The 25,329-nt window shown below is 45.4% G+C and overlaps 2 protein-coding genes and 1 non-coding gene across 3 annotated transcripts in view; all 3 read right to left on the bottom strand.

Moving 5' to 3' along the window:
- The window catches only part of LOC107881482 (LOW protein: cytochrome C biogenesis ccmF-like protein), a 14,891-nt gene extending 12,377 nt beyond the window's left edge, over positions 1-2,514 (bottom strand). The window contains exon 1 of the mRNA XM_089042570.1: positions 1-2,514. This exon is cut by the window's left edge and continues 12,377 nt beyond it. The gene's annotated coding sequence lies outside the window, so the exon portion shown is untranslated.
- Positions 2,515-2,739: 225 nt separating this feature from the next.
- Positions 2,740-15,646, bottom strand: ABCI5 (Cytochrome C assembly protein). Its single transcript, XM_089042573.1, has one exon. It carries the CDS (start codon positions 14,084-14,086, stop codon positions 13,334-13,336), a length of 753 nt encoding a protein of 250 aa, XP_088898699.1. The 5' UTR covers positions 14,087-15,646; the 3' UTR covers positions 2,740-13,333.
- On the bottom strand, positions 7,909-7,995 carry TRNAS-UGA (transfer RNA serine (anticodon UGA)). Its single transcript has one exon. It is a non-coding gene; the product is annotated as a tRNA-Ser (tRNA).
- Positions 15,647-25,329: the final 9,683 nt, after the last annotated feature.

Genomic DNA, 25,329 nt, shown 5'->3' with positions numbered 1-25,329 from the left:
AATGAAGCCGACTATTAATGACTAGTTCGAACACCAGGAGCGGTCTGATCAAATAAGGGATCAGACCGCTCTTAGAAACATAAAACAAAAGCAAACTCTCATAGTTCGGAGCCCAGCTCCAACTATTTCTTCGTAAGTGAGGTATTTCTTTCGGTTTGTGAATAGGGGGTCGCCCTTTTTTTGGTTGAAGGAGCCGCTACTTTACTTTGGTCGTAGTCAGTTCAAACACACAAACCCAGTCCACTTGCAGCCATGTTGATCAAAATGACTAAGTTTCATGACTTGACCAGTCACTCGCCCTCGTATTAGAAGATCATCTCACCCCGTGGTCGACATTCCATTCCCTTTAGTCGTAGGTGCTCGTTCTATTTTTATTTGAATGGGCCGGGTCTCCCGAGGTACATATGGCCGGCCCTTCGGGTGTCTCGGTGATACAAACAAAGAAAAGACGAATTCCAATCACATCCCCTATCACTTAAAGCCAACCCTTACAAAAGGAGGAAATAGAATCTAATAATCTACCTTATTTTTTCCTTCCCGTTGATTCCCCTTTTTCCTACAATCAAGCTGCACTTCCTTCTAACAAGTGGCTGAGAGTTAGCAAGCAACCTTGGCCTCTTGGCAGGAGGTTCGCTGCCCCCTTCCTTTCCGGTCCGGCCGCGGTACGGCACCTGAACTCGAAGCTACGATCAGATCCGATTGGATCTGATCCGTTCAGATTCCACAGATCCAGCCGATTTGGTCTGGTCCTATCCGACCCAACCCCGGAACTTAGAACGGTCGGCATGCTTTGGACGTTAGAACGGGGAGTCGTGCCCATTCTCTCTCCGGGCACGAGCAGGAACATCAAAATTTAAGACCGAATACATGTACATGACGGAACGACATATTAAAAAATACGTGATCTGATTTGATAGGCTGCCCGCGGAAATAGTTTACCGGCCGCATAACAATTCATTCTTGTGTGTAGCGCATGGGGCCATGTCTCCCGAACGATCATAGTACGGCCGCTCATCTAATATCAAATCAATCGGTAGATCTCACTTCCCTTCCCCCATACCATGGCCGGAAGGGATAGCGTATCTACTACAGAAGAGAGAGTACGGGCCCTTATACCCTTAATTTAGTTTAGACGCGGCTCGAATGCCTTTACGCTATAGGCTGTGTTAAGCATGCTTCTTTGACGGAAAACACACTCTTTTTCCATGACAACAGTCGCGACTATAAAGGGCGGGGCGGTAAGCTCTCTATCAACAGGGGCTGCTCTCCTTTGTCAACTCCTTGCTTGTATCGTTGACTTTGTCAACCGAGCCTAACCAAAGCGTCACAACAACATCGAAAGGTTTACTTTGTCAACGCTACTAAGGACCGGGGCGAGCGGAATTCAGCAGAGGCTCGAAGAGGGGCTTGCTAAGCAAAAGGCCGAAGGCGGCTTTGCTATCCATCCTACTCACCGAAGGGCGGCAGGCAAAGCTGCAAGGAGATAGTGCAGCTTTCTTTGTTCTCATGGCAGAGTGAGGGGCGTTATCCATCCGCCAATAGAACCGGCTTTTAGTGAAGATCCGCTCATATGCTGCATGACGGGCGGCTTTGCTCACGAGTTAGCGATCAAGCGGAAAAGGACCTGCTGGCTTCTTTTCTTTCCGGAGCAGAGCTGCCTTGCTCGTAGCTCCCTATTGATATAAAAGGGGACGAGGGGTGAAAGAAAAATAAGAAGCAAGTCCTGAGGGAGTAAAGAGCCACCTAACGGTGGTTCTGCGCAAAGTGCGATCGATTGTCCTTCCTTTATAGATTGAACTACCGTAACTCCACTCAACCAACAAAGTCAATTCCATACTCAAAGTTGAGTTGCCGTACAAACTCAATATCTATAAAAACTAAGGGGGAAGAATTTTTACTGAAGCCGAAAGGTATCCTAAAGGAATGGTAGCACCACAATCCACCCAGCCGCGGCCATCTTAAACGGTTCGTGCGACGGCGGCGGAGGCAGGTTTGGTATAATCCATTCAATCTTCTTCTTTTCTTTCTCTTTTTCTGAATTTTCCTCTTCCCATGGAACTCCCTCTCCCTATGGTCGAGCAAGTTTCACTCCCTCTTGAAACATTTCCGGAGACTCGAGTCTTATTTCCTCTTCTTCCGGCAGCATTTCTCCTTTGAGCGGCATTTCCTCTTCTTCTTTCGTTTCGGCGGAGCTTCCTCTCTAGGTTCTTTCTTGCAGCCTTATCCCTTTTTTTAATTCTTCTTCCAGGATCGCCTTTTGAAAAGCCGGAACATAGGGGTCATGATGATCCAGTGGGAGGGATCTTCCTCACAAAGCCAGAGAGTATTAATAGCTTTAATTGTAGTGATGGTAGGGGGCTGTTGGAAATCGGACACTTCCTCGGCCCAGCATGTTGAGACCAGAGCGTGACTAGGGAGCGAGTTCTTAAAAACTCCCATTTTATCGTTGGGGTTCTTAGGAGCTTCCTGTTCATCCACCACGTCGATTTTTCCTTCTTCTATGAAATCTTGGATTTTTTACTTCAAAGTCTAGCTTGCATCCGTCGCATGACCCCGTCCCCCCTCATTGGGACCTAAAAGAATTCTGCCAATTCCTTCCACCCCCCAGATACATACATACTTTTCTTCCTTTCTCCCATAAAGGCCTCCCTCCCTGAATCTTAGCTTTTATCTTTCTTATTTATTCTTACTACTATCACTTTATAAACCCGGCCGGCGGAAAAAAACCGTAACGTATCAAGGTCGTACGCCTGGAACAAAAAGGTTTGTCATACAATTTCGGCGATTACAAAAATCAAGGAGTATATCCCTCCCCCTTAGTGTCTTTCCACTTCCGGCGTTCAGGAGCAAACACTTCGCCTAATTCTTTTGAATCCCGGCCCCCGCTAACCAATTACGTTACGACCACTGAACAAACTTGGTTGACGAACATGGTTTATGCGCCGCTAATGTAGCGGCTTGTCGAGCATTTGACAAACTCACACCATCCATTTCAAATGGGATTTGTCCCGTGGACACACGAGCGATCCAACCCGTAGGATTTCCTTTTCCTCTTCCCATTCTTACTTCTGTAGGTTTCCGGGTAATAGGGAGATCAGCGAGAACTCTTACCCATATCTTACTATTTCTTCGGCTCATAGCACGATGGAATTGTCCGATTGTAGCCCGACGCGCTGCTTCAATGGCTCGATATGAAAGACGACCAGCTCTACAACTTTTAGTGCCATATCTTCCAAAACCAAGTTGTGTACCGTCCGGTTTGCAACCCTTACTACATCTGCCTTTACGATATTTACTATATTTCGTGCGTTTCGGATATAGCACGTCCCCCTTATTTTTTTAAATATGAAATCCACACTTTGACACCTAAGATTCCGTAACGGGTAGATACTTCCGCAGGAGCATAATCTATTTTCTGGTTAAATACATTACGAGATGTTTTTCCATACTTTCCGCATTCAGTTCTAGTTATTTCTGCGCCCCTCCACTTACTCGTAACAGGCTTTCCTCGCTAAACAAGAAGAAGCTGCTAAGGTTGCCCAATTCGTTCTATCATGGGACAGGCAGGGTTTCGCACTAAGCAAGTAAACTACCTTTATCTAACTGAGTTATCTGTCCTGTGAGACATAGAAGGATTATCTCATTAACTCATTCAATCAGGAAGAAGTTTAGTCATAACGATCAGGCTATTTCAGTAGTTTTAACCCTACCCTAAGAGCGTGTCTGTCCCTATATTATTTCCTCTAAAGTGGAGTCATGTCTATAGACGATAGGATCTTACGCTCATGGGAGACCGGCTCTATGCAAGCCGCAGCTCTGAACGCATATAGCTCTACTGGGCGTGAGTTTCTCGTTCCATGTGGGATAGCTTGCTCTAGTTGACACCCCGAACTATCACATCTTCCGTCTCGTTACCCTCTCCTTTCAGTCGAGCTACTTCGTTACCCTCTCCTTTCAGTCGAGCTACTTCGTTACCCTCTCCTTTCAGTCGAGCTACTTCGTTACCCTCTCCTCTGAGATACGAGCTTGACAACCACATAGTAATATCCTTTCAAGTACTCCTACAGGGATAGGATTTTCCTTCTTTTTTCGACAACCAGTATAGAAAGTATCTCGCCCCTCTGTAATTCTTATCCGTCCCCAGATGCTGAATGAGCTAATCCTGATCTTTCTCTCATAGGGTGAGAACAAGCTCGACCACTCTTAAGCTAGCCCGAAGCTTGATCCCGCGGCCCCGATGCTACACATCAGTTCAGAACTCTACACATAAGTTCCTTGGCTCTGCTCGCGAATCCATTGCAATTGGGGCGAAATAAATAAAATCCCTTTTTTCTCTGTCTGTGCGCTTAGCATCGCTTTAGCCGCATTGCTATTGCTATCTGGGAATCGGGGATCATTCCTTAGCGCTTCACACTAAGTAAGCAAGCTACCTCTCCCTATGTCGAGCAAGTAAACTACCTCTTACTCTGCCTCAACAGGATCTGGGCTCCGCTTGTCTTGGTCCTTAAGTGGAATTTAGGTACACAATATCCCTGGATTCTTCTTGCAGTTCAAGCGCAGCAAAAAGTAATAAAGAGCTTCTGCGCGATTTGCCGCCTTTTTTTCGAGGGATTCTCCGCCTTTTACTTTTCGCCGACATTTTTCTATTCTCCTAAAAAGAAAAAGTAAAAGCAGCAGACCTGTAGTCCCATTATCCACCTTTAGAGAAATTTTTAAAGAAGGTTTCGTTTAACACATCTTGGCCAAGCAGGAAGAGCGGGAAATAAGTGCTTTGCCGGGTGAAGGTGCTCTCTTCTCTACTCCTAGACATAGGATAGGGGCTCACCCTGAATCCATAGTATCCTCTGCATCTTATGCATCTTCTGTCTCGTCTCTTGGTTTCGGGGAGCCTGTGAGCAAGAGTTCTCCCCCGAAAGCGGCTTTCCATTCTAGGAGGGAAGTGGGCTTCATTCAATGGAATGCCTTGTTGGTTTAGCGAAAAAGGTAGTTTACTTGCTTAGTGCTTGCTTGCGCTAAGGCTATTTGAGATCCTTTTTCAAGGCTCAAGTACTCTGGCCTTAAGTAAGGTTCTGAAAGAACTTGCTTAGTGCTTGCGCTAAGGGCTTATACCCAAAAAGTATGACACGCACTAGATATAATGGGACGGACGGGATGAAGCCAATAAAGAAAAGACTATAAAAGAAGATAACTCAAATAAAAAAGAATGTGATTCGGGCATAGGTTGCCATGTGACTTTTTGATACTAAAGAGTTCTGTTCCCTTAGATGGGACTCTATTTAACATAACTAAGAGGGTCCGCCGTTGTTAACCGGGAAAAGAGTGGGACTTGAAAAGAGGATGGGAGACAGGGGAACTCAAACAAGTAATAGAAGAGAGGAGAGGGCCCCCTAAAAGCCGTACTGGTGCCGTTGTTTCTATACGAAAATAGTGTGAATTTAGTTAGCGGCGGCTATCCTGCATTATACTCTAGCTGAACAGTAATTCCGCCTCCTTTATAGCAGCATTCCTTTCCAAAAAAAAGGGTAAGAGAAGAGAGTTAGTGCTCATTGACCTCCTTTTTGTTGTTCGAAGTCAATGAATTCCTTTCTTACGCAATTATAGTTGGAAATGCTTTAAGCGCGTATTGATACTTCTTAAGTTGAGGAGGTTTTCGGTGTCGCCCTTACCCTTGGGCTTTTTCTTCTTATGTAGTTGAAGATACAACTTGTACTTTTGAATGTACGAATTCTGTAGAAAAGCTAGTACCTCGTTAGCATTGCAACAACACGAATAGAGAGCGAGATACTGGAATACTCGGGGAAGGAGCGCTCTCTCAAAGTGTTTTACGCGTTTGCCTTGTATCTTCCTTATGTCGTTGTCGATTGATTGAAACAATTTGTTTTTTAACCCATTAATGGCTGCCCTTAACTCCAAGTTTCTGTCCGGACGAATTTATATTAGGACTCCGAGAACTAAGGTAGAGCATGGCTTGCTTATTCCTCGAACGAGCTCAAAACTAGTTGCTTCCAGTTTGAGCTCAGTCAAGACTTCATTAAAGAATTGCTTGAACCCTTGGCTTACCATTTCTGAGTTGGCTCCTTCCTTAATAGCAAAAGCTATATCGTCAGCGTAGCGCACATACCTAATTCTCGCTTCTTTACTCATAAAGTCTTGCGTCTTCACATCAAGTTGGTGAAGAAAGATGTTCATTAAGACGGGATACAACGGGCTGCCCTGAGGGATCCCTTTTATACAAGAGCCATAAGTCTTACCTTCTTTATCTCTTATTTCCGTTTTTTAGAAAGCTGAAAAATTGAGTTACAAAAGCCCTCACTGCTCTCACCCATATCTAAACCAATTCTTCTATTTAGAAGAGTGTGATCAATGTTATCAAAACAACCAACAATGTCTGCTTTGAGAAATCGATCTACTGTCCCCCAACTATCAACATGCGCAAAGAAGGTAATGGGTCCTCTCCCCTTCCAAAAGCCATGAGAGTGGGTCAGAAGGACGTCCTCATAGACTATATTGAAGAGTAAGGAAAGGGCTTTTCCATGACAATGAGGTCCTTCTTGCATGGTGTTATAGGGCGCATTTTTCCTGGCTTGTTAGGCTTTGGAATCCACGACCTGTGCATCTCCGAGAACTGAAAGCGAAGAAAGCTTAACGCAAGCGACATAGGTAATCAAGCAGCAATCGAGAGCCGAAGGTCTGATTCCACCTAGTGGCGAATTCAACCAACAGAGAAAGCAACCCGCGCAAGCACTAAGCAAGTAAACTACCTTCGTGAACGTCACAGCCGATGACCTATAGCCTTTATTTATTATCTAAATATGGTAATTGAAAGACTACAGAACAAAGTATGAACGTCCAGGAAGTTGCAAAGGGATTTCCGAACAACCCTGCAATCATACAGGACGTCAGGATAACAGGTAAGGAATCGGTAGCAGCCTTGAGATCAAAAGAAAATCATTTTTTCTTTCCTATCAGGTACTGCAACGGTTGGGTCTGGTTATAGGTACCACCCATTTTTAACCTTGCCAAAACCGTCATGGCCCAATCATGTATAGGCCGTACCGAGGCCTGATACAAGGGTGAGCCAATAGGGAATAACCTTTTCTTCCCTGCTCCCTCTCCCTTCATTCCCATCCTGCCAAGCTGCGGCTGCCATCGCATTGTATCTAACCACACTGTGGCAAATCGATACAAGTAGCTAAACAGCTTGCTATACCATACAAAGGTATCTCCGACCGAACGGTTAGGCAAGACTACGGCGCCTGGGTAAACATCCCGTTTACCAAACAAGACGTCGAGAGTTTCACTTAACCATTCCCCTCCTGCAGCCAAAGTGTTAGCGGCTGTAGCATCCACCGATAATGTGTGGAAGAGGGTAAGCTTTCTATGTGGATAGGACGTATCAACACCTTTTGCATCTTTTAAAGGAAATATATAAGAATGAATAATATTGTGTTGGGTCCTGAGGATCAGGATGGCCGAAGATCAAAACCTAAATGTGCCAGGGGTTGATCATCGAAGCCAGGGACGATGAAGGAATTTGAGCGCTGATGTAGCTAACAGCCACCTTCATAGTCGATTCATTAGGGTCGTCACCTTCTACCCGGAAGTATCCACCGTTTTCTTTGTCTGTTAAGCCTCACAGCTATGGGACTTCCTAAAGAAAACTGCAATCGTAGTTTATCAACCACTCACAAGACCACCGAGATCTTCGGCTTAGCTCCCAAAGGTAATCCACCCGGCCCTTGCCCAACCTATACAAGGGGAGCGGAAGATAACGAAAGGGAGACAAAGTCCTAACTAAATCATAACACAAGAACCTCCGTCTATATCATAACACAAGCTACCCATTCAGTCGAGTCGATCCGATTCGTTCTTATCTATAGATAACGCAAGAGATAACTTATGACTTCGCGGATGGAGAGGGATTCGAACCCCCGGTATTCCTATCAATACTTCGGTTTTCAAGACCGACTCTTTCAACCGCTCAGACATCCATCCTCTTCGCGCTTCGCTCGCCCTATCTATACGCGCGCTGGCAGGTAGGGGCTTATCTATGTGATTCGCTACGCTTGCTTGCGCATATCGGCGGACTCTATTGCCTGCCGGTTAGCGAAACTTTTCCGGTAGTACGAATCGCTACGGTTCGCTTGTTTCTATATGATAATATGCACCTTGGTTGCTGCGCTCCCCGCGGGTAATATAAAGAGAGTGAAGAACGAATGATCCTCCAAACAAAAAGAGTGATTGAGCCCGACTCAAGCGAGTGAGTGAAAGGCGTGGCAAGAGAGCGAGTTCGACTCGCGAACGATCGGCAAGTGAAGGACCGATCCTTTTGCGCCAGTACTGTTGCGAGACTTGTACTTGGCGGCTCACGAGCAACATATAGACTAAGGTTGCCCATCACTCCCCCGCTCTTTTTTGAAGTGAAGGCCTTTTCTATTCTCTTTCTAGTATGGTTCCTCCATAAGAACACTGAACGCCCAGCTTCGCAGAGCAGCTCTCTCCCCAACCCACAGCATAGTGCGGAATCTGGATCGTTTCATTGAGCACCATTTCTTTTAGATATAAAGGTGTTCTGACTCTATTGGATCAAGTCATAACCTACGCCTTAGTATACTATACTACTATGGAGAGACCAAGCTCTATTTCAGAGATTGGACTCTCTTTACTTTGATTAGCCCCTACTGGCGTAGTATGAGTTCTACGTTAGTAAACGAAGAATTGGGTGATATCAAACTCTATGTCCAAAAGTGGAGCACCATTATCTGATCAAGCTAAAGAAAGACTTCAGGCCAAATTAGATATGAAGGAAAGGTTGAAACGACAAGAAGAGCGCTTAGTGAGGAGACAGCACCGGAGGGAGGAAATTCTCGCGAATAAGGTAGTTTACTTGCTTAGTGCTTGCCCTAAGGGGATCCCCCTTTTCGCTATGTAGGTTCAGCTACCCGGCCCTCTCATTCCTTCCAAATCTAAGGGTTGAGGACCTCTTCATACGAATCTTTCTATTTCCTCTTAATGCTTCGAGCCACTGTCTCTTGAAGCCTTTGTAGCTGTTCCTGGACTTTGGATAGGTTCACCAAGTGGATTTTGAAAGAAAGGTTGTTGGCAAAAGCCCGGGTTAGGTGTGAAAGGTATTCGGTTGCCACCAGCTCTTAAGCACACCCATTGGCAGGATCGAAAGACTTTCGGTTTTGTGGACGTGTCCATAACTTTATCATGGATCTAATTTGGATGAATACACGGGAAGCCCAGAGACCTCATTTGGCATTGTGCGGCTTCCTTAGTGCAAGCACTAAGTAAGCAAGCTACCTCTCCCTATGGTCGAGCAAGTAAACTACCTTAATTGCACTAGCGCACTCAGGTGAGCAGCAAGCCGTTGGTTAAACCAATAGGGGCTCCGGCAGAAGGTACCACCAGACACCCAATCCCAGCAGAAGACATGTTAGTAGGGCGAATCGGCTGTCTTTGACGTAGGCGAAGGCCATTGCCTCTGATAAGCCGAGTGTCCTTGTACGACTACTTTGTCTTGCGGCGTAATCCAATAACGCGATCCAGGGGGTGGCTTTGTTGCCTCTATTTTGATCTATTGCCGAAGCAAAATGAAAGGGCAACTGGCCGATCCCGGTGGCAAGCGGTTTCCATAAGGATAATGGTTGGAGTTCCACTTTTTTTAGCGAGATCTGTCTTTCCAAGTTTGAATTTTTGTTAATTTCTTCTAGCGGGTTGATCCATTGTCGCGATAGATGACTACCGGAAATCCCTGCCTTGATCGTTTTCGGAAAGCGCCTTCTCCGGGGCGAGAGGGGGCGTGGAACTACTACTACGATTCTCATTATTCTCATTTCGCTTTCTACTAAAAAGAGGAACACGGAAAAAAAGGTTAAAAAAAAGTGCAAAGAGGCGATTCATGACTCCAGCATAAAAAACAGCACATTAATCCCGGAGCTGTGGATGATTGAGACAGCTCTAAGATCTTGTTCGTAGTTTCCGTTTAAAAAGTTGTACTCATTGGTTTCGCTGAGAAATGTTTGGGAGAAGGATAGCGCACCATTAGTTGAACCATGTCTCTCGGATCTCTCGGAAAGCCTTTGGGTTGTGGGGGCTATTGTTTCCTTGAGGCATGGTTTGAGCCCTGGTGCGGAGCTCGGTAGTAGTCTGACTTCGGGAAGAAAACGGTCGGAAAGCACTCAGCTAAAAGCATGACAGCAATCCCAGCCCGCAACGGAAAGAAAAGCAGTCCCTACTGCCGCGTCAAGCTAGGCCTGAAACCCCCCCAAAAGAGAAAAGGAAAGCGCTGTTAACAGCAGGAAGAGCAGTCCGTACCGCAAGCAGTACCATAAGCGGTACCGCAAGCCGTACGTTCAGCAATTATTATACGCAAAAAACTGATAACGCAAGAAACGATTGCTTAATTACGATGAATATAGTCCCTAAAGACGAGACGGAGTCCCCCAGGACAGCTTTCTTTATAGAAGATGCCAGCGTTATAGAAGATGCTACTAGCGCATTGTACTGGCCGTAGGGGACTCAAGCCCTCGTCGATTGAGAGGAATAAGCCCCTCGCCTCACTCGTCAACTGTTATCATGACCTCTCGATTCTCCCCGGATTGGAGGATCACCTTTGACCTGCCCGACATGCTGTTGACTTGGAGAAAAATTCTCCGGCCGTACCTTCTGTGGTCGTTACGCTTGGTCGGCCGGGACCAAAGAAAAGTATAAGCTTCTACCGTGTAGAAGGCATTATAACTAAAGTACGCGACCTCAAAAATCAACATCTACATTTCGTCGCTACCCTTTCAGTCCTTTCAATGTTCATCTTCCCGCGTGAGGGTGATCAGCGCTCTCGTTCACGAAGCCAACCGAGTTGCTCATGGGAAGGAGCATGTGGGGGAGAAGGACCTTTATTCGTCTCTTCGAACGGAGCCCGGGTTGAATCCGCCCCCAGGTTTACTTTTTTGACTATGTATGACCTTCTCATCAACAGACGTTTCCCGAATAACCATTCATTTAATGAAAAACCTGCGCTTGTTAGCAGCTGAATCACTCTCTCCTCTCGCAGCGGGCCTCTTTTCTTTCCCCCGCTGGCATGAAGAAAGGGCCCATTTCACTAGCTCTTCTTCTTGCGAGAATAAATAGAGGGCTAAATAGCGCCTTTGAATGAGTAGATCTTCCCGCCCCCGTGCCCCCCTTTACTCAATGCTCTTGAGGTCCGAAAAGAAGACTGAGTGGACAGGGGGCAGGGAAGTTAAGTTACAGAAATGGTAGTCGTGGACTGGTACCGCGGTACTGCCTACTTTGGTTACTCCTTATTGTGATCCCTCACTCTGGGCTAAGAGAGTCTCTTAAGTGCTAGCGTAGCGGGAGAGCAAATAGCAATGAACCTTATCTAAAGTATTAGTTCCCTCCTACCTACAGCTCTCTATGCGAGGAAAAGGGTATAGGCGGATTGACGCATCTGAGCAGGCAGGGAATACACTTAGTGCTTGGAATATGAATGCTATGAGGCTTGGGCGAGAGAACAGGTCCAGGAGGCCTAGATATTGCATCATGTGAAAGCAGCGCTAAAAGACCAATAAGAGCTGTAAACAAGTGAGATAGGCACGGAGGGGGGCATTCTGGGGATGTCTTTCATCAGCCAGCACCTTCAACAGCCAGTGGGACAGATGCCGACACAAAGAATATTCCAGATTCAAGATAGGGTACGACCGATGACCAGGCAGGGCGGGATGAAGCAAGCAGCAAGGGATTGGCTTGGCTGAATAGAACAGATGCGACCGGTAATGGGATATTGAATGGAAAGAACGAAAGCGACGTACGTACTGGATTGACCGGCGTGTGCCAACTACTCTACTTCCCTATTTCTTGCCTTTTCACCTCCCCGTGCACTCTTTCCCCCAATTCCCCGATAGAGAAGAAAGAGATAAGCAATGACCGGACTAGACCAATGAAAGCGGACCAAGGTTTTTATGCGTTAGCCAAGCGCGCCCATTACAGCGCCTCTATTACAGAAGCGAAAGGGACGCGCCCTATTGACCAGCCGAAGAGCATCCTTATAAAAGAATGAATGGGAAGCAGGTATTATTATCGCTTAGCGCTTGTGCTAAGGAACGGTCTATATTGCTAGAGTTATCTTTACTTCACCCCCCGCGTACTCCTCTATTCTTATATTTGAATTCCGTCTCTAAGCTTCCCCTTTAGTGCCCGCCGAGACTTATTTCCTCTCGACTATAGTTGAATGGAAGTTTCATTTCCTAAGTCTAATAAAATTTCTTTTATGGAGTCCCCATAGTGCGTGCATTCCCCTACATAGTCTGTAGAATAATTTCTCACTAAGAAGGGTTACAATATAATATATATAAGAGAATTCCAGATTGAAGATCTCTTGATCCCATATACGATCCAGTTCTACATCTTAGCGCTGAAGTAATGAATAGAAATTGAGCTTCACTTCGCGAGTCGGGAATGGCATCATTTATTAAAAAGTGCTAGCGTTGACAAGAGATGAGCTAAAGAGGTGGCCGGGCAGTTGACCAGACCCTATCACATACAGACAGCAAGCAAGAGCTGTGCCGGCTTATCCGGAAAATTTCATTATTGTCAAAAAAAATGCTACTACCTCTTTGCTAAGCACAGGAATGCTTGATCGAGAAAAGCAAGCAAAGAAGCAGCAGGATGCGGAATATGAAGGGGCTAGGGGTAGAGCCAATAACCAATTGAAGAGTTACAGACTACAGTATAAAGCCCTCAATCATGCTCTTGCCAGTGACATAGATTGTATATACTCTCGCCGATTAAGGCAAATTCTGCGCTCCACGAAAAAACATAGGGAGTCCTTCCTCCTGGACTTAAGGAAGGCAAAACAAAAAAGTGCCCCTATGACTCTGGTTCTAGTGAAAGCGATGAAAGTATAGCTGTGCTCCAGTTTTTCGGGTAAAGGTTATACGGTGAAGAGCCCAGCCCGGTCAAGGCGACCTTATTAAAGGAGAACATTAGGGACATAAAAGCCTATGGTAATCTCGTCCTTAGTTGCCGAATCTAATGGAGGTTTCAATCCGACGCCGTAATTTGAAGGTAAAACGGGGGAAATGATGGATGGGAACTCCTACTCTGACTATTGTTGCGATCTCTAAGCGGGATTTTCAGTCATCTATCCCTTTTCTTTCCTGAAGAACGAGTGGATGTTTTGAACGAGTGTTGAGCGAGTGAAGTGCCCCATAAGCTATAAGGGTGAGCTATATGTTTAAATTCCGTGAGCAGCGATTGAACTGAACGTTCCAAGTGCATTCAGCAGGAATCGAACCTACGAATTTTCGCCCCGGCTGGGCGCTTTAACCATTCAGCCATGGATGCACAAAGACTCGGCGAGTGAACTAGGTTTTGGTATTCCTTCTCGAGCTTCTATTTCTTCCGTTAAAGGAGATTCGAGAAAAGATGGAATAGGAAGACGTGTTTCCAGAACAAACAAGATACGGGTTGAGAAGGGGGAGTTAGCAAAGTTAGACAAGATTGGAATGGGCATAGGAACATGTATTGATGTACCAGATCGGCTAATGCTCCCAGGTTGATGCGATGTATTCCACCAATTGACTGAAGACTTGATTATTGGTATATCGATCGGTCCAGCACGGATTGAAATAGAAGCCGGTTCGACAGGAAGCTTTTGAAAACGCAGTGCACCCAGGTAAATAAGGAACGAGATGAATACAGAGGTTAAACGAGCATCCCACACCCAAAAGGTGCCCCACATAGGTCTTCCCCGAAACCCCCCAGTAACTAAGGTTAACAACGTAAAAAAAGCACCAATTTCTGTACCGGTTCCGGAAGAGCGAAGAAAAAGGGGATGTTTTGTTAATAGGAAAAGGAAAGTGTTTATAGCCGTAGCGATATAAACAAGAATACTCATCCGAGCCGCAGGAACATGTACATACGGAATACGAGAATTTCCACCTTGTTGAAGATCTAGTGGTGCTACCCGAAGACTTAAATGAATAGCCATCGCTGTTAAGAACACCCGAGATCCAATGATAATTTGCGCGTAGCTTCTGGTCTTTGACATCAAAAAATAAGGTTGTAATAACGAAACGGACATGTGAGAATTTGGTCCTAGCTAGTGGAACAAGAAAGACATGGATCTATATTCAATACGCAATCAAAGGATTTCTCCTGCTTTGTTTTCGCTCCGCTCGTGCGCGGCACTCCTTGCTCGCGGAGCGGCATACCGAAAAAAGAAAGGTTTTGGAAGAAAAAAGAGTAGATTCCCTTTTGTGACCAAGAGCCCATCCTTGATCCAAGCCGAGTTTTGCATTCCTTAGCTTGGTGCAAAGGGCTTCTCGCGGGTCCCTAGCCCATCTCGAATACGACGCGGTAGGGTACTCGTGACCCTGCTGGTGGCTGCCACTGCCTCACTCTTAAATGCCGCCAGCTCTGTCTTCCTACTTAAGGCATCCGCGACCTGGTTGGTCCGTCCAAGCTTATACTCTAGCACCATATCAATCAAACTTGGCAAGTTTGTCTTGCTTGCCATCGTCCCGGCGCGAGTTTTTTCTGGGCCAGGAAGTCACTCGTCGCCACATTATCCGTCTTGACCACAAATCGTGACCCGCCTCCGCGTTCTCAAGTAGTGCACTATTGCCTTCTCTTGGACCACGCCTTTCGGTCTCATTGAGCTTTCGGCTCTCATATGCTACTGGGTTACCTTATTATACTAGCACACCGCCTATGGCATAGTCTGACGCATCGGTGTGTACTTCAAATGGCTTAGTGTGATCTGGCAACTGCAATACGGGGTCATCAATCAATGCCTGCTTTAGGTCCTCAAAAGCTCTTTGACACTCTTCCGATCAGTGCAGTGCCATGATCGGTCCGTACGTCCTTCTTTAGGATATTTTTTAGTTGAGCAGCCCTATTCGAGTAACTTACGATGAATCTTCGGTAATAGTTCACGAGCCCTAAAAAAGATCTTAGCTCACTCACCTTGGTAGGTGCTTGCCACTCCTCGATGGCTCTGATGCCCATCCAATGCCCTAGGAATAGGATCTCCGTCTGTCCAAAGGAGCATTTCTCTTTCTTTACATAGAGGTGATTCTTCCTTAATACCTTAAAAACGGTCCGGAGGTGGCTAACGTGGTAGTTTAACGGATAGCTATAGCCCACGATCAAAGTATACTACCAGTCGTCTAAGTACGGGTGGAATAGCTCATTGTGGAGGGTGCAGAGCGTGGCAGGGGCATTGGTGAGTCCAAAAGGCATAACCAAATAAAACGCCCCTTTATTAGTAAGGTTGCTTGCTTGTCACACAGGTCGTCTTTGGCTCGTCTCCTTCCGCGATACGCATTTGGTAGTAGCCCAACCGCAGATCCAACTTCGAGAAGTATCTCGCGCTTATTGATTAGGGCGAAGAAGTCTGCAATCAAAGTGGATACTTGTTCTTGATGGTTAGGTTACCTTGTTGAGCGCCCGATAATCAATGCACATGGCTACCGCTTCTTCTGGAATAAATAAAACGGGGGCTCCCCCCCAGCAAGATAGGGAAACCCTGCCCTGGAGGCTGGAATATAAATAGGCCCCAATGAGTTCCTGAAATTCTTTTCTGAGTTCAACCAAACCCCTTAACTAATAGATGCTAGTTGGGGGGGCCATCCGCTAAACCCAGCCCCTGTCTAAGTAAAAGGGGGTTTGGCTCCAGGCTCCAACTCGATCTTGTGGTAGACTGCCCCTCCTAAGGGGCACTTGGCAACAACTCACTCGTGGGGCATGATATCCCAAAATTCCTCAAGTACTTTCTGCACTTCCTGAGAAAGAAGTCGTCTTGGTATTGGATCCGCTCTTCTGTTAGCATGAACATGAATTAGATTCTATTCGTCTTCTTTATTCTTAAGGGAACCCCCCACCAGAACCATTCTTAAGACCACCAAGCCCTCTCGAATGAGTTCTACTATAGAAGCTTTCAACGTACACCCAGGGACAAACCTTTCACTCACTGAGAAGTGAAACCCTGTGACTAGATCGTCCTGAAGACGGATGCGACGGGAAGAAATGGCATTTGGAAGTGTTGCTGACTTAACATTTAGGTTTCGGCATAACAAAGCTTGCACTGTCTTTTCGCACTTAGGCGCACAGCGTGCAATTGGTAATGATTCTACTACGGTGCCACAAATTCGCAAACTGATCCTAAGTAATCGTTGTTGTTCATTGGATTCCGGAGGAACTACTTCGTTAGGGTTGGGGAATTGCTGCGATTCTTCCTGAATAGCCTGGATTCTACCGTCGAGAAAAACTTTGAAAGTATTACCTAAACTCTTACGACTCAATATGATAAAGCCTATAAAACAACGAGCTACTATCATTTCTTCATTATAGATTGAGATCTTCTTCGAACTTAATGCACAAATAGATGGAATAGCAGCAAATAGCATCTTTCTAGCATGCATATTCGTGGAAGTAAATCTCATTATGAAAGCTTTTATCTCTATCCCCTCAGCAGCGGAGCGGGCTGTGGATAAATAATTTGTGAAATAACTTTTGAATCGGACGCGCTCGTGATCGCTTAGATCCCCTGCCAACCAAGTCAAAATAAAAAGTAAAGAAGAGGACTTCGTATTTTGGTAATTCTCTAGGAGTCATGTTTAACCTTGAATGCTATTAATAAATTCTACAGCAATAGTCCCTCGGACTCGGAAAGTAATAACGAAAATGGCTAACCCAATAGCGGATTCCGCAGCTGCCACCGTTAGAACCAATAAAGCAAATAATTGACCCATCATATCATCCAAAGAAACGGAAAATACCAAAAAGTTCAAATTCACAGCTAATAACATTAATTCTATTGACATTAACATAATAAGAATATTTCGTCTATTAAGGAGGATTCCCCAAATACCTAAAATAAAGATGATCATAGAAAATGTGAAATATTTGATAGGATCCATTTCGGAAACGTAGAATGTAAGAGAAATTCAAATGTTATAAATAACTAAGAAAGCGAAATTCAGCTCTCAAAATTCTTCCATCTTTTACTGAACCTACTTGAATCTGAACTACGATTCTTCTCGAGTCTGACCTAAATTGGATTTCATTTTCGTTGAGTCCGAGTCCCGTCTTCGCTTTTCTAATAGGAGCTCACTCTCTCTTCAACTTCCTACTATCTTGACTTCCTTCAGTGAGCTACGGGTATCCCTGTTTCTCATTCACCTGCGAACAACTAGGGACAGCGGGGCCGTATACTGTGGAGCTCCGTCCCTATCTCTTTTTAGTGGGGCATTGATAGCTCAGCTTACTGGCTCATCAAATCCTTTCTAAGATGAGTCAATTGGGCCTGAGATTGATCTTTCATTTTTGTACGAAGGGTTCTGCGCATCAGGTTTCAGTAAATTTCTTTCAAAGACAACAGGGAGTAGCCAAAGCTCTGGTCCAATAAGAGCACTCACGTGGTTTTTCAAGCCGAAAGCACCACTAGGCGCAGGGGCCGAAGAAGTCCTTTTATTTCATTCCGTACCTGACGGTATCAGATTTGGTTAATAGAAAGATGCCTACGAGGTTGAACGGTTAGGTGTCTGACTACAACCAAAAAGAAAGGGGGGCTTCCTCTGGGGGACGGAGCACCGACTACACGTGGAGTCCAAAGCCGACCTTTGCCCATAAGTTCAGTAGAAAATCTCGCATTTTCATACTTTCGTTCACATGCTCGTTCTTGTCCCCACCTTAGAGCATATTCGGGGCGTAGCTCCTCGTTCATGATTTGTCAAAGTTCTTATTGCTACTTCAGTTATCCTTAGCTTCAGTTCTGATCGCCTCTTCGTCCGCTTCGGTCAATCATCAGTTTGCCACGTTTCCCCCTTATCCAAGGTTTCCCCTAGCCGCAACTTGAATTGCCTGTCTTGTAGCGGCCTTTCATATGAATCGTGGAATTCTGTTTTCACTTCCTTCATCTTTCTTTGGTTGGGGTACGCCCTATCACTCTGATTCCAGTCCGCTTGCTGATCGAGAGTCGGGTAAACCGTCAACTGTTGTTGCTCCACCTTCTGGACACCCGAAACCGTTAGTGGCAAGGCAGCGTAGTCACTGCAATTCTTTCAGAACCTTCTTTCTCCATATCTTAAGCACTAAGGGCCTGTTTTGTTTCTTACAGAATATGGGTATGTCCCACGAATGCTGGTTCCCGTGTATCGGGTCTACCCGCGGTGATAATAGGGGTTGGCTGGCCCCTCTTCTCCTGCGGACCCTTCCTGTTTCGCGCCCAAATGGAGGGTCGGCTTGCTCTTTTTGGGTAATAATCTTTCTTACCTTCCCTTCGCCCCTTGGCTACGAAACTAGGCTGTGATCCGCATCGAGAAAGAAATTTATTCATGCATCTCGGGATAACTCTTTTCGTTTTTTTATTCCATCTCGCTTAACTGACTACGATATGACTTTGCTTCGCACCTTACTCTATCACTTAGCCTTAGTGGGCCTAGCTGACCGGCACGGCACGGAAAGGAATGGAATTTCTTTAAGCTTCACTCCGCTATCAGACTAGTTGCGAAGCGTTGGGATAACTAAAGTGGAATATGCCTCAACTAGTTGCCCAGGATGAGGCCATTGCAGCCACTAGCACGGCCAAGTCACCAACCTATGGCTCCGGGGAAGCCGGCAGGGAGGAAGGATGATAATCCAACCAAAGGAATTAGCCACTCGTTCTATCAATAGGCGCCGTGGGCCTATGAGCTTCTGGGCCTGTACGATTTCCTGTCCTCAACAGTTCAAAACGCTTGACACTGAGAGCTTTGGTGAATATTTTGCCTTTTGGTTATGGAGTCTTTCCTTCCTTCCAAGCCGCTTTCAAAGCAGTAGGCAGTCTCTTCTTTCTTCTTATACGGTAGCCAGTCTTTTTTAGAATGGTTGAATAGAGCCTCCCTTCTGTCTCCCAGTCTGTCTTATAAGAAGATAGTAGTAAGTCAGTTGTAGGTTTACGAATGGCTTCTTTGAGACTTTCTTCTCTTTGCTAGAATCGCTTCTTCTCTTTGAAAGAATGCGCTGTGATCTTTTCAAGTTCATCCTAGCTATCATCTCAATCATTCTTCATTCACTTCGAGCCCTCGGGTAGTTTTCTCATCCAGGAGAGTAGTCTTAGAGGCGGTCTCCTCCCTGTCCTTCTTAGATGGTATCCTCTCTGTCCTTCCCCTTTCCCGGACTCGAGAACCCCTGAAGCGCACTGGAAGCATCTCAAGGAAAAGAGAGAAGTCAAATATCGTAGGCTTTAGATAAGATTCCCTAGTAGATAGCTAAGCTAAGAGAGTGCTCCGGAAGAGCTAATATTAAAAATTCTTTCCCTTTCTTTCACCGAGGAGGCTAACTAGATAGATGGTGGGTCTAAGGAAGAGAAGAATATGAGCTATATTTTCATCCCCTTTCAGTCCCTTTCCTTATCCTTAGAACAGTAGGGTTTGAAGCTGGCAAAGTCAATCAATCCAGCAGTCAAAGGGGCAAGTGCAGTCACTCAACCAACGCCTTTCAAGCAATATCTTAAGTAGGGGTAGGGCTCTTAGGCAGCAATAGAAATGACTCTGACAACCTGTCTCAATCTTTACCTCTCCAGGATCAAGAAAGACCTCTTCTTCTAATTAAGATGTTTTATCTCTGGGGAGTTTTCAAGCCAATCTATAAGTCTCTTTCCTTTAAAGCCTTGAAGTTCAAATTGTACTTTCAAGTGAAGCAAGTATAATTTCTAGTCAAGCATCAGAGTCAGGGTCAGCCCTGTCAGCCAAGATGGATGTCTTTCTTTCTCCTAGAGAATATGCTTTCCCCATATCTTTTTTAGTGTGTGTGTCTCTAGTAGCTGGCCTAGTGGCTATCCTCTTTCCTGCAGTCCTAAGCTCAGTCCCTGTCCTTATGTATGGGCTTCTAATCTAAGGTACCTCCGTCCCTGGAGATATGAGTTTACAAGTGTTGGATTCTGAAACAATAGCATTCTATACTTCTCTGTCTATCGCTCTCACTATTATCTTAATCTGAATGTCTAGGAGCAGGAATTGAATTGTGCTTTCAATAGGCTCAATGTCTGGTCTAACTGATGTTCCCAAACACTTCAGCAAGAGACATCATTTTTTTATCTTCTTCTTTCTTGTTGATGTAGCAGAGTATCTAAAGGGGTATCTAATTGGAATGCTAAGGTCAGGCCTTGTGTAACCCTATCCTAATCCCAGTCCAGCGGTCTCTGTCCCTTAGGCAAGCGCAGGAAGCACTCTTTCAAATGGGAAAGAAAGATGGAGTGTACTATCACCTGGACTAAGGTTATCCTATTTCCTTTGCAGATTAAGCAGGCACTTTTTTCTTTTCACTTGAAGGATAAGTTTTTCAACACCCCACCTACTTACTTTTCCAGCCAGAAAGGGGACTAGTCTCTTAGTTAGCCAGTCAAGGTGTCAAACGAGCAAAGCAAGGGCTAGGTCAAGGTCAAAGAGAAAAAGGGTAAAGGGTTCTTTCTCGTAAAGCACTCTTGCTATCATTCCTCGCCTTACTACCAAGCGTAATAGCTAAAGAGCTAAGAGTGCTAGTGTGATTCCGTATAACAAGAGTGTCATTCCGTCTAGCGATAGTGGGCCAGTAGTACCCGTATGTATCTATTGTACCAGTAGTTGCGATTTTCATTCATAATTTAATCGAGTATATCCTATGCATTTCCAGTTCTTTTCTTTCTCCCTTTACGCGAGTTGAAGTTTAAGTTGAAGATTTCCTTCCCTTCCTGCTGAACTCTCTCTTAGTTCCCCGCCAGCTAATGCTAAAAGGCAGTCCTAATCTACTTCTTTTTCTCTTCCAGCTAGTTCCGGTTCTCTTGATTGAAGATGGGTTGATATGGGTTCATGCGAGCTCCTAGTCATTTCAAGGTACCTTGGATGGGGTCAGAGCTAACAGCTATGGAATTCCCGGGGCTGGTAGCAGTCTCAATTCTCGTATGCTTAACACGTGGTGGAGCTAAGGATTTCATACCTTCTTTCTTTTCTATGTTTCTTCTCGCCGACCAAGGCGAGGCGCTCTTAAGCCGTTTCAAACACGGAAGGGAAGGGGCCATCTACTACTAAATCATACCTTTCGGACGTTGCCACCGCTCAATCCACCCCTGCAGAAAGTTGGTATTCAAGAGACGGAAACTATGTCAAGAAGGTGGAACTAGGAATAAGAATAGGGATCCACGTCGAGCCCGGACGAGCAGCATCAATTGAATCGGCAGACACAAAGACGAAGACAGAGACGAGCTAACATGTAAGGTAGTGGAATGGAAAAGGATGGTAGCCCACCCAGGACAGCACATAGAGTAAGGTTGGCTCTATGCGAGAGAGGAAAACCGCATGGACACGGCTCCTTTTGGATAGATCGTCAAGCAATTTACCCATATAGCTATTATCGCGAGGGTGAAATACAATCCATTACATCTGGATTGAAACTTGAGAACCTCGAGAACCAAAGATATAAACTGAAAGATAGAAGCTATCTAACAATTTGAATATGAATAGGAACAGCCTTCAGAGAGAAGAGACAAGGCCAGGCCGAAACGAGATTGCCATTCCTCGATTAGGGCTCGGGCAAATGGGGTCACCCTGGAAGGGGAAAGTCTTACCTTTTGGAAACATAAGGCGCATCAGAAAGGAATGGAATCCGGATATCTTGAGATAGCCAGATTCATGAGCGGAGGACTAAGTCAAAGTTAAAGTCGGTGCCATTGTTAGTGCCAATACAAAAGAATAGTGAACACCAAGTGAAGAGCCACCCTCCGGAACTTGAGAAGGGGGACGAACTGCTTTGATTGGATCCGATCTGGTAGACAGAGACGAAGACAAGGATGAATAATCTGAAGAAGGCTATGCCGAATCCGAGGGAAACTGTGAAGAAGAAGACTACGAAGAAGGAAACCGATGCCTAGGCCAAGGCTGGTACCTAATTTTAAGTTGAATCTAAAGCTGAAGTTAGGGCTGGAGCCTGAGTTGGTGTTGATGTCCTAGAGTAGCGAAACTACAAGTGAAGGGGCGCTATCCGGAACCCTTAAGGTCGGGGACAATCTGCTTCGATTGGGCCTTGCAGGCAGACAGGCTAACTTGTGGAGACGAAATGGAATCCTATATAAGTGAGAATGGCGAGTCCCGAGGGTCTGCAAGAGGCTGAGCTAACAAGCTGGCTGAATATATCATGGGATGCCCGATTTGCGATTGAGCTAGCCGATAACTAGCTGATAAGTAGGATGATCTCTCAGGTCTGGCATGAGCCACTCCATTCCTACTTCCACTCAACAAAAAATATAGGATTCTTGGGCCCTACCTCCAGAGTGGGATATGGAGGAGTGCGTACGGCTATTTCGGACCAAAGGGGGCCAAGGCCAATAAATAATAAGTAAGAGAAGTAATAAAGGGGAGCCACACCCGGGCTATGAGCTATTGAGTCCTTTTCTTGCCGCAAGGGTTGAGTTCGCTAGCCATTTTCAATCCGATCTTCCCTTCGCATGGCAGAAGAGCGCGGCTCGAGACTACTCTAACAATTGAAAATGAAAGGCAAGCTGGAATTGAACCCACTAATGGGCCAGCGCTTGGCGTTTACTCTAGCCCGTCTTTATAGGATAGACCTCTTTATTCAGTTGTCTTTCCCCTTACCTTATCAGTAGATCGGTTGAGGCCCGACCCTTGGGGTTTCCGACCTTGATGCCATAGTTTGGAGGGGGCTGAGCAGTGGGTTGGAAAGAAAGAGTTGTAGAAAGAGAGGAATCGAGATAAAGTGCACTTTCCCTTGATGTCAGTCTATTCCAACAAAGCACACAATAAGTGAGATGAGCCTGCCAGCTCAGCCTTGGCCCTATGCCTTTTGGCCAGCTCGTCTGGACTTGGCTTTGACCGGTCTGCCCGCAAGGATTCGGCGCCTCTCTTTCTTGATGGAGCAGTTTTGTCATGATTTTGCAGCTTACTAACTTAGCATTCATGCGGCAGAATGCCTTGTAACTTTGTACTCCAATTCCGAATCTCATTGTCATTTTATCAAAGTTCCAGACAATGTCTCCCAATGTTCTTAGCCAAGCCGCTCCCAGCAAAGCTTCACACCCAGTCACTGGTAATATGTAAAAAGCCGTCTCCCACTGATAGTTCTGCAGACTCATTGTTAAGCTAGGTGTGTGACCCCTAGTTTTCATTCTTGCCCCATTAGCAACTGAAACATTCAAAGGGTTAGTGTTATTCAATTCGCATTGGGACTGCTTAATCAACTTGGGATGGATGAAGGCGTGTGGCTTGGAAGATCAATCAATTATGATTAGGGAAGGTCGAAAGCGGAAGGAAGTATAAAAGAAATAAGATCGTGCTTCGTCTTCGTTTACTACACCGGCAATAGGATCGTCTCGTCGAGTATGAAATGAATAGTAGCAACCAACGGTGTGAAAGCGTCCGTTAACTAATAGGTATAGGTAGGTGTAATATGTTATAGCTGGCAGCTCCGGAGCTGTAGCAAAAGGCTTATTGCTTATCAAATAAAGTGATTGAACTATCTTACTTGGGGGTAGAAAGAGGCGACTTACGACACCTCTGTTAAGGGAGAAACTTTCCTATGTAGATGTTGCACATCAGAAGAATCCGAGCGCTTGCTAGTAGTTTAATTGGCACGTTTTAGACATCAGAACAAGAAATCTCGTGATTGATGGTTGGTCTTTCTCTCGATAAAAGGCAATGCATAGACTGTGGTACTAGTCAAGCATGAAAAATGCAATCGTTATAAAGTGGCTCTGAACGATTCAGATTGTGTTGACCGTATAAGGAATCATAAAGTAAAGAAAGAAGACTAAGCTAGTCCGCTTGTGTATGTTTATGTCAGTCCCTTGATCTATCATGAATCGCGAATGAAGATGTACCCCGGTAATTGAAGAGCCGCCCTTCTCTTTTTTTTAGTTCCGACAGCTCTAGAAGAGGGGCTTGGGTTTAATTCGAGGTAGTTGGTAGTTGTGACAAATCTAGATTGAGCCTCTGTTCCTTTTTGGTGTCTCAAAATGGCATACATAAAGGTGTCTGTCATGGCTAAACAGAAAAAGGAGAGAGAGTGCTTCTATCATCACATCATTAGCAAGAAATGGGCGTTGGAACAAGTCTTCCTTGAATTCTCAGTTAGAGCATCCTCCTTTTCTGCAACAGCGAGAAAGCGGGTGAATTCGCCTTGGCGAACTTTAAAAAGACATAAAATACATCTCGATGAAAATAGTTCCGTCTTAGGTTGTACCTTATATGGGCTAGTCTGTCACTACCAAAGTTATAGTCAAGATTGGGCGGAGGATCAAAGATCCCCGGGTTCGAACATTGTCTTTTCCAGGGCTGCTGATGATGAAGAAAAACTCTCAATCCTGGTTCGAGGCTATGCTGCTTCTAAGCTCTCCTCACTTTCACGGCAAGAAGGCCATAGCAGCGTTTGGGGCTGCAGGATCTTTAAAGTAGGTTCGACCGCATGCTACAGAGGAACGACAGACGGATCAGAGAAACGGATAAGCAGACGGGCGGGGCCCTTCAATCTATAGATTTAATAGCACTACTAACAAAGAAGCCGCTGGGAACCATTAATATGAAAGAAAAAAGATTGAGATCTGATTCACCTAGAAAAAGAAAGGTCGATGCAATTGAGAAAATCCAAAGCAGACAATGAATCCAGAGGAAAGGATTGGTCAAAGATCTCCGAAACACTTGTTTGTTCAGTGATTCGGCTCCAGATGGAATCTTCGCATATTTCTCTTAATAAGTCAGGATGGAAATGATACTGAAACCGCTTCCAAAGACTCAGCGATAGGGTAGGGCGTAGTGACTACTCAGATGAAAGCTTCGGAGGAAGCATGGTGTTAAACGAGGTTAGAAGCGGGTTCTTTGCTTCATATTCATTCTCGCCCACTTCGTATTCTTTATGGTTGAGTTTGTTCCACCTTCTTAGAATGTGGAGGCACTCCTGGGTATCCCAATTAGAAGAGATGTTTATTCACTTTTAGCTTGTAAAGCCGGCTTCTTTCATAGCTGGATCCTAGGTTGCAACTTTAGAGAAAGACTTTCTTCTGTAATAGGTGGGCTAAAGCCCTCCCCTTTTTCCATTTGCAGATCAAAAAGAAGATGCTCGGGGTTCGATAGCATTACCATTTATACAGACCACCAAAAGATAGTATAGAAGGGGGATCCTCCTTACGAAGAAAAAGAAAATGAGACATTGATTCCAGCCAGGAATGAACTGTCAATCCAAGCTAGCTCAGGTCGTAATAGCCAGTTCGGTACGAGATATTCAGGTGTGAGCGCTGCGCTAAGGTAGCTTGCTTGCGATCAACCAAATCGAGAGAGAAGTAGGTAGTTGACCAGGCGC

This window comes from Prunus mume, linkage group LG8 (genome assembly GCF_029339155.1).
Source record: "Prunus mume cultivar Tortuosa linkage group LG8, ASM2933915v1, whole genome shotgun sequence".
Classification (NCBI taxonomy): Eukaryota; Viridiplantae; Streptophyta; class Magnoliopsida; order Rosales; family Rosaceae; genus Prunus; species Prunus mume.
The sequence above is the reverse complement of the archived record's forward strand: the minus strand, read 5'-3'. Positions and strand labels throughout refer to the sequence as shown.

Bases quoted from the DNA above. Each gene is read 5' to 3' on its own strand.
- ABCI5 (XM_089042573.1), bottom strand. From the start codon at position 14,086: ATGTCCGTTTCGTTATTACAACCTTATTTTTTGATGTCAAAGACCAGA.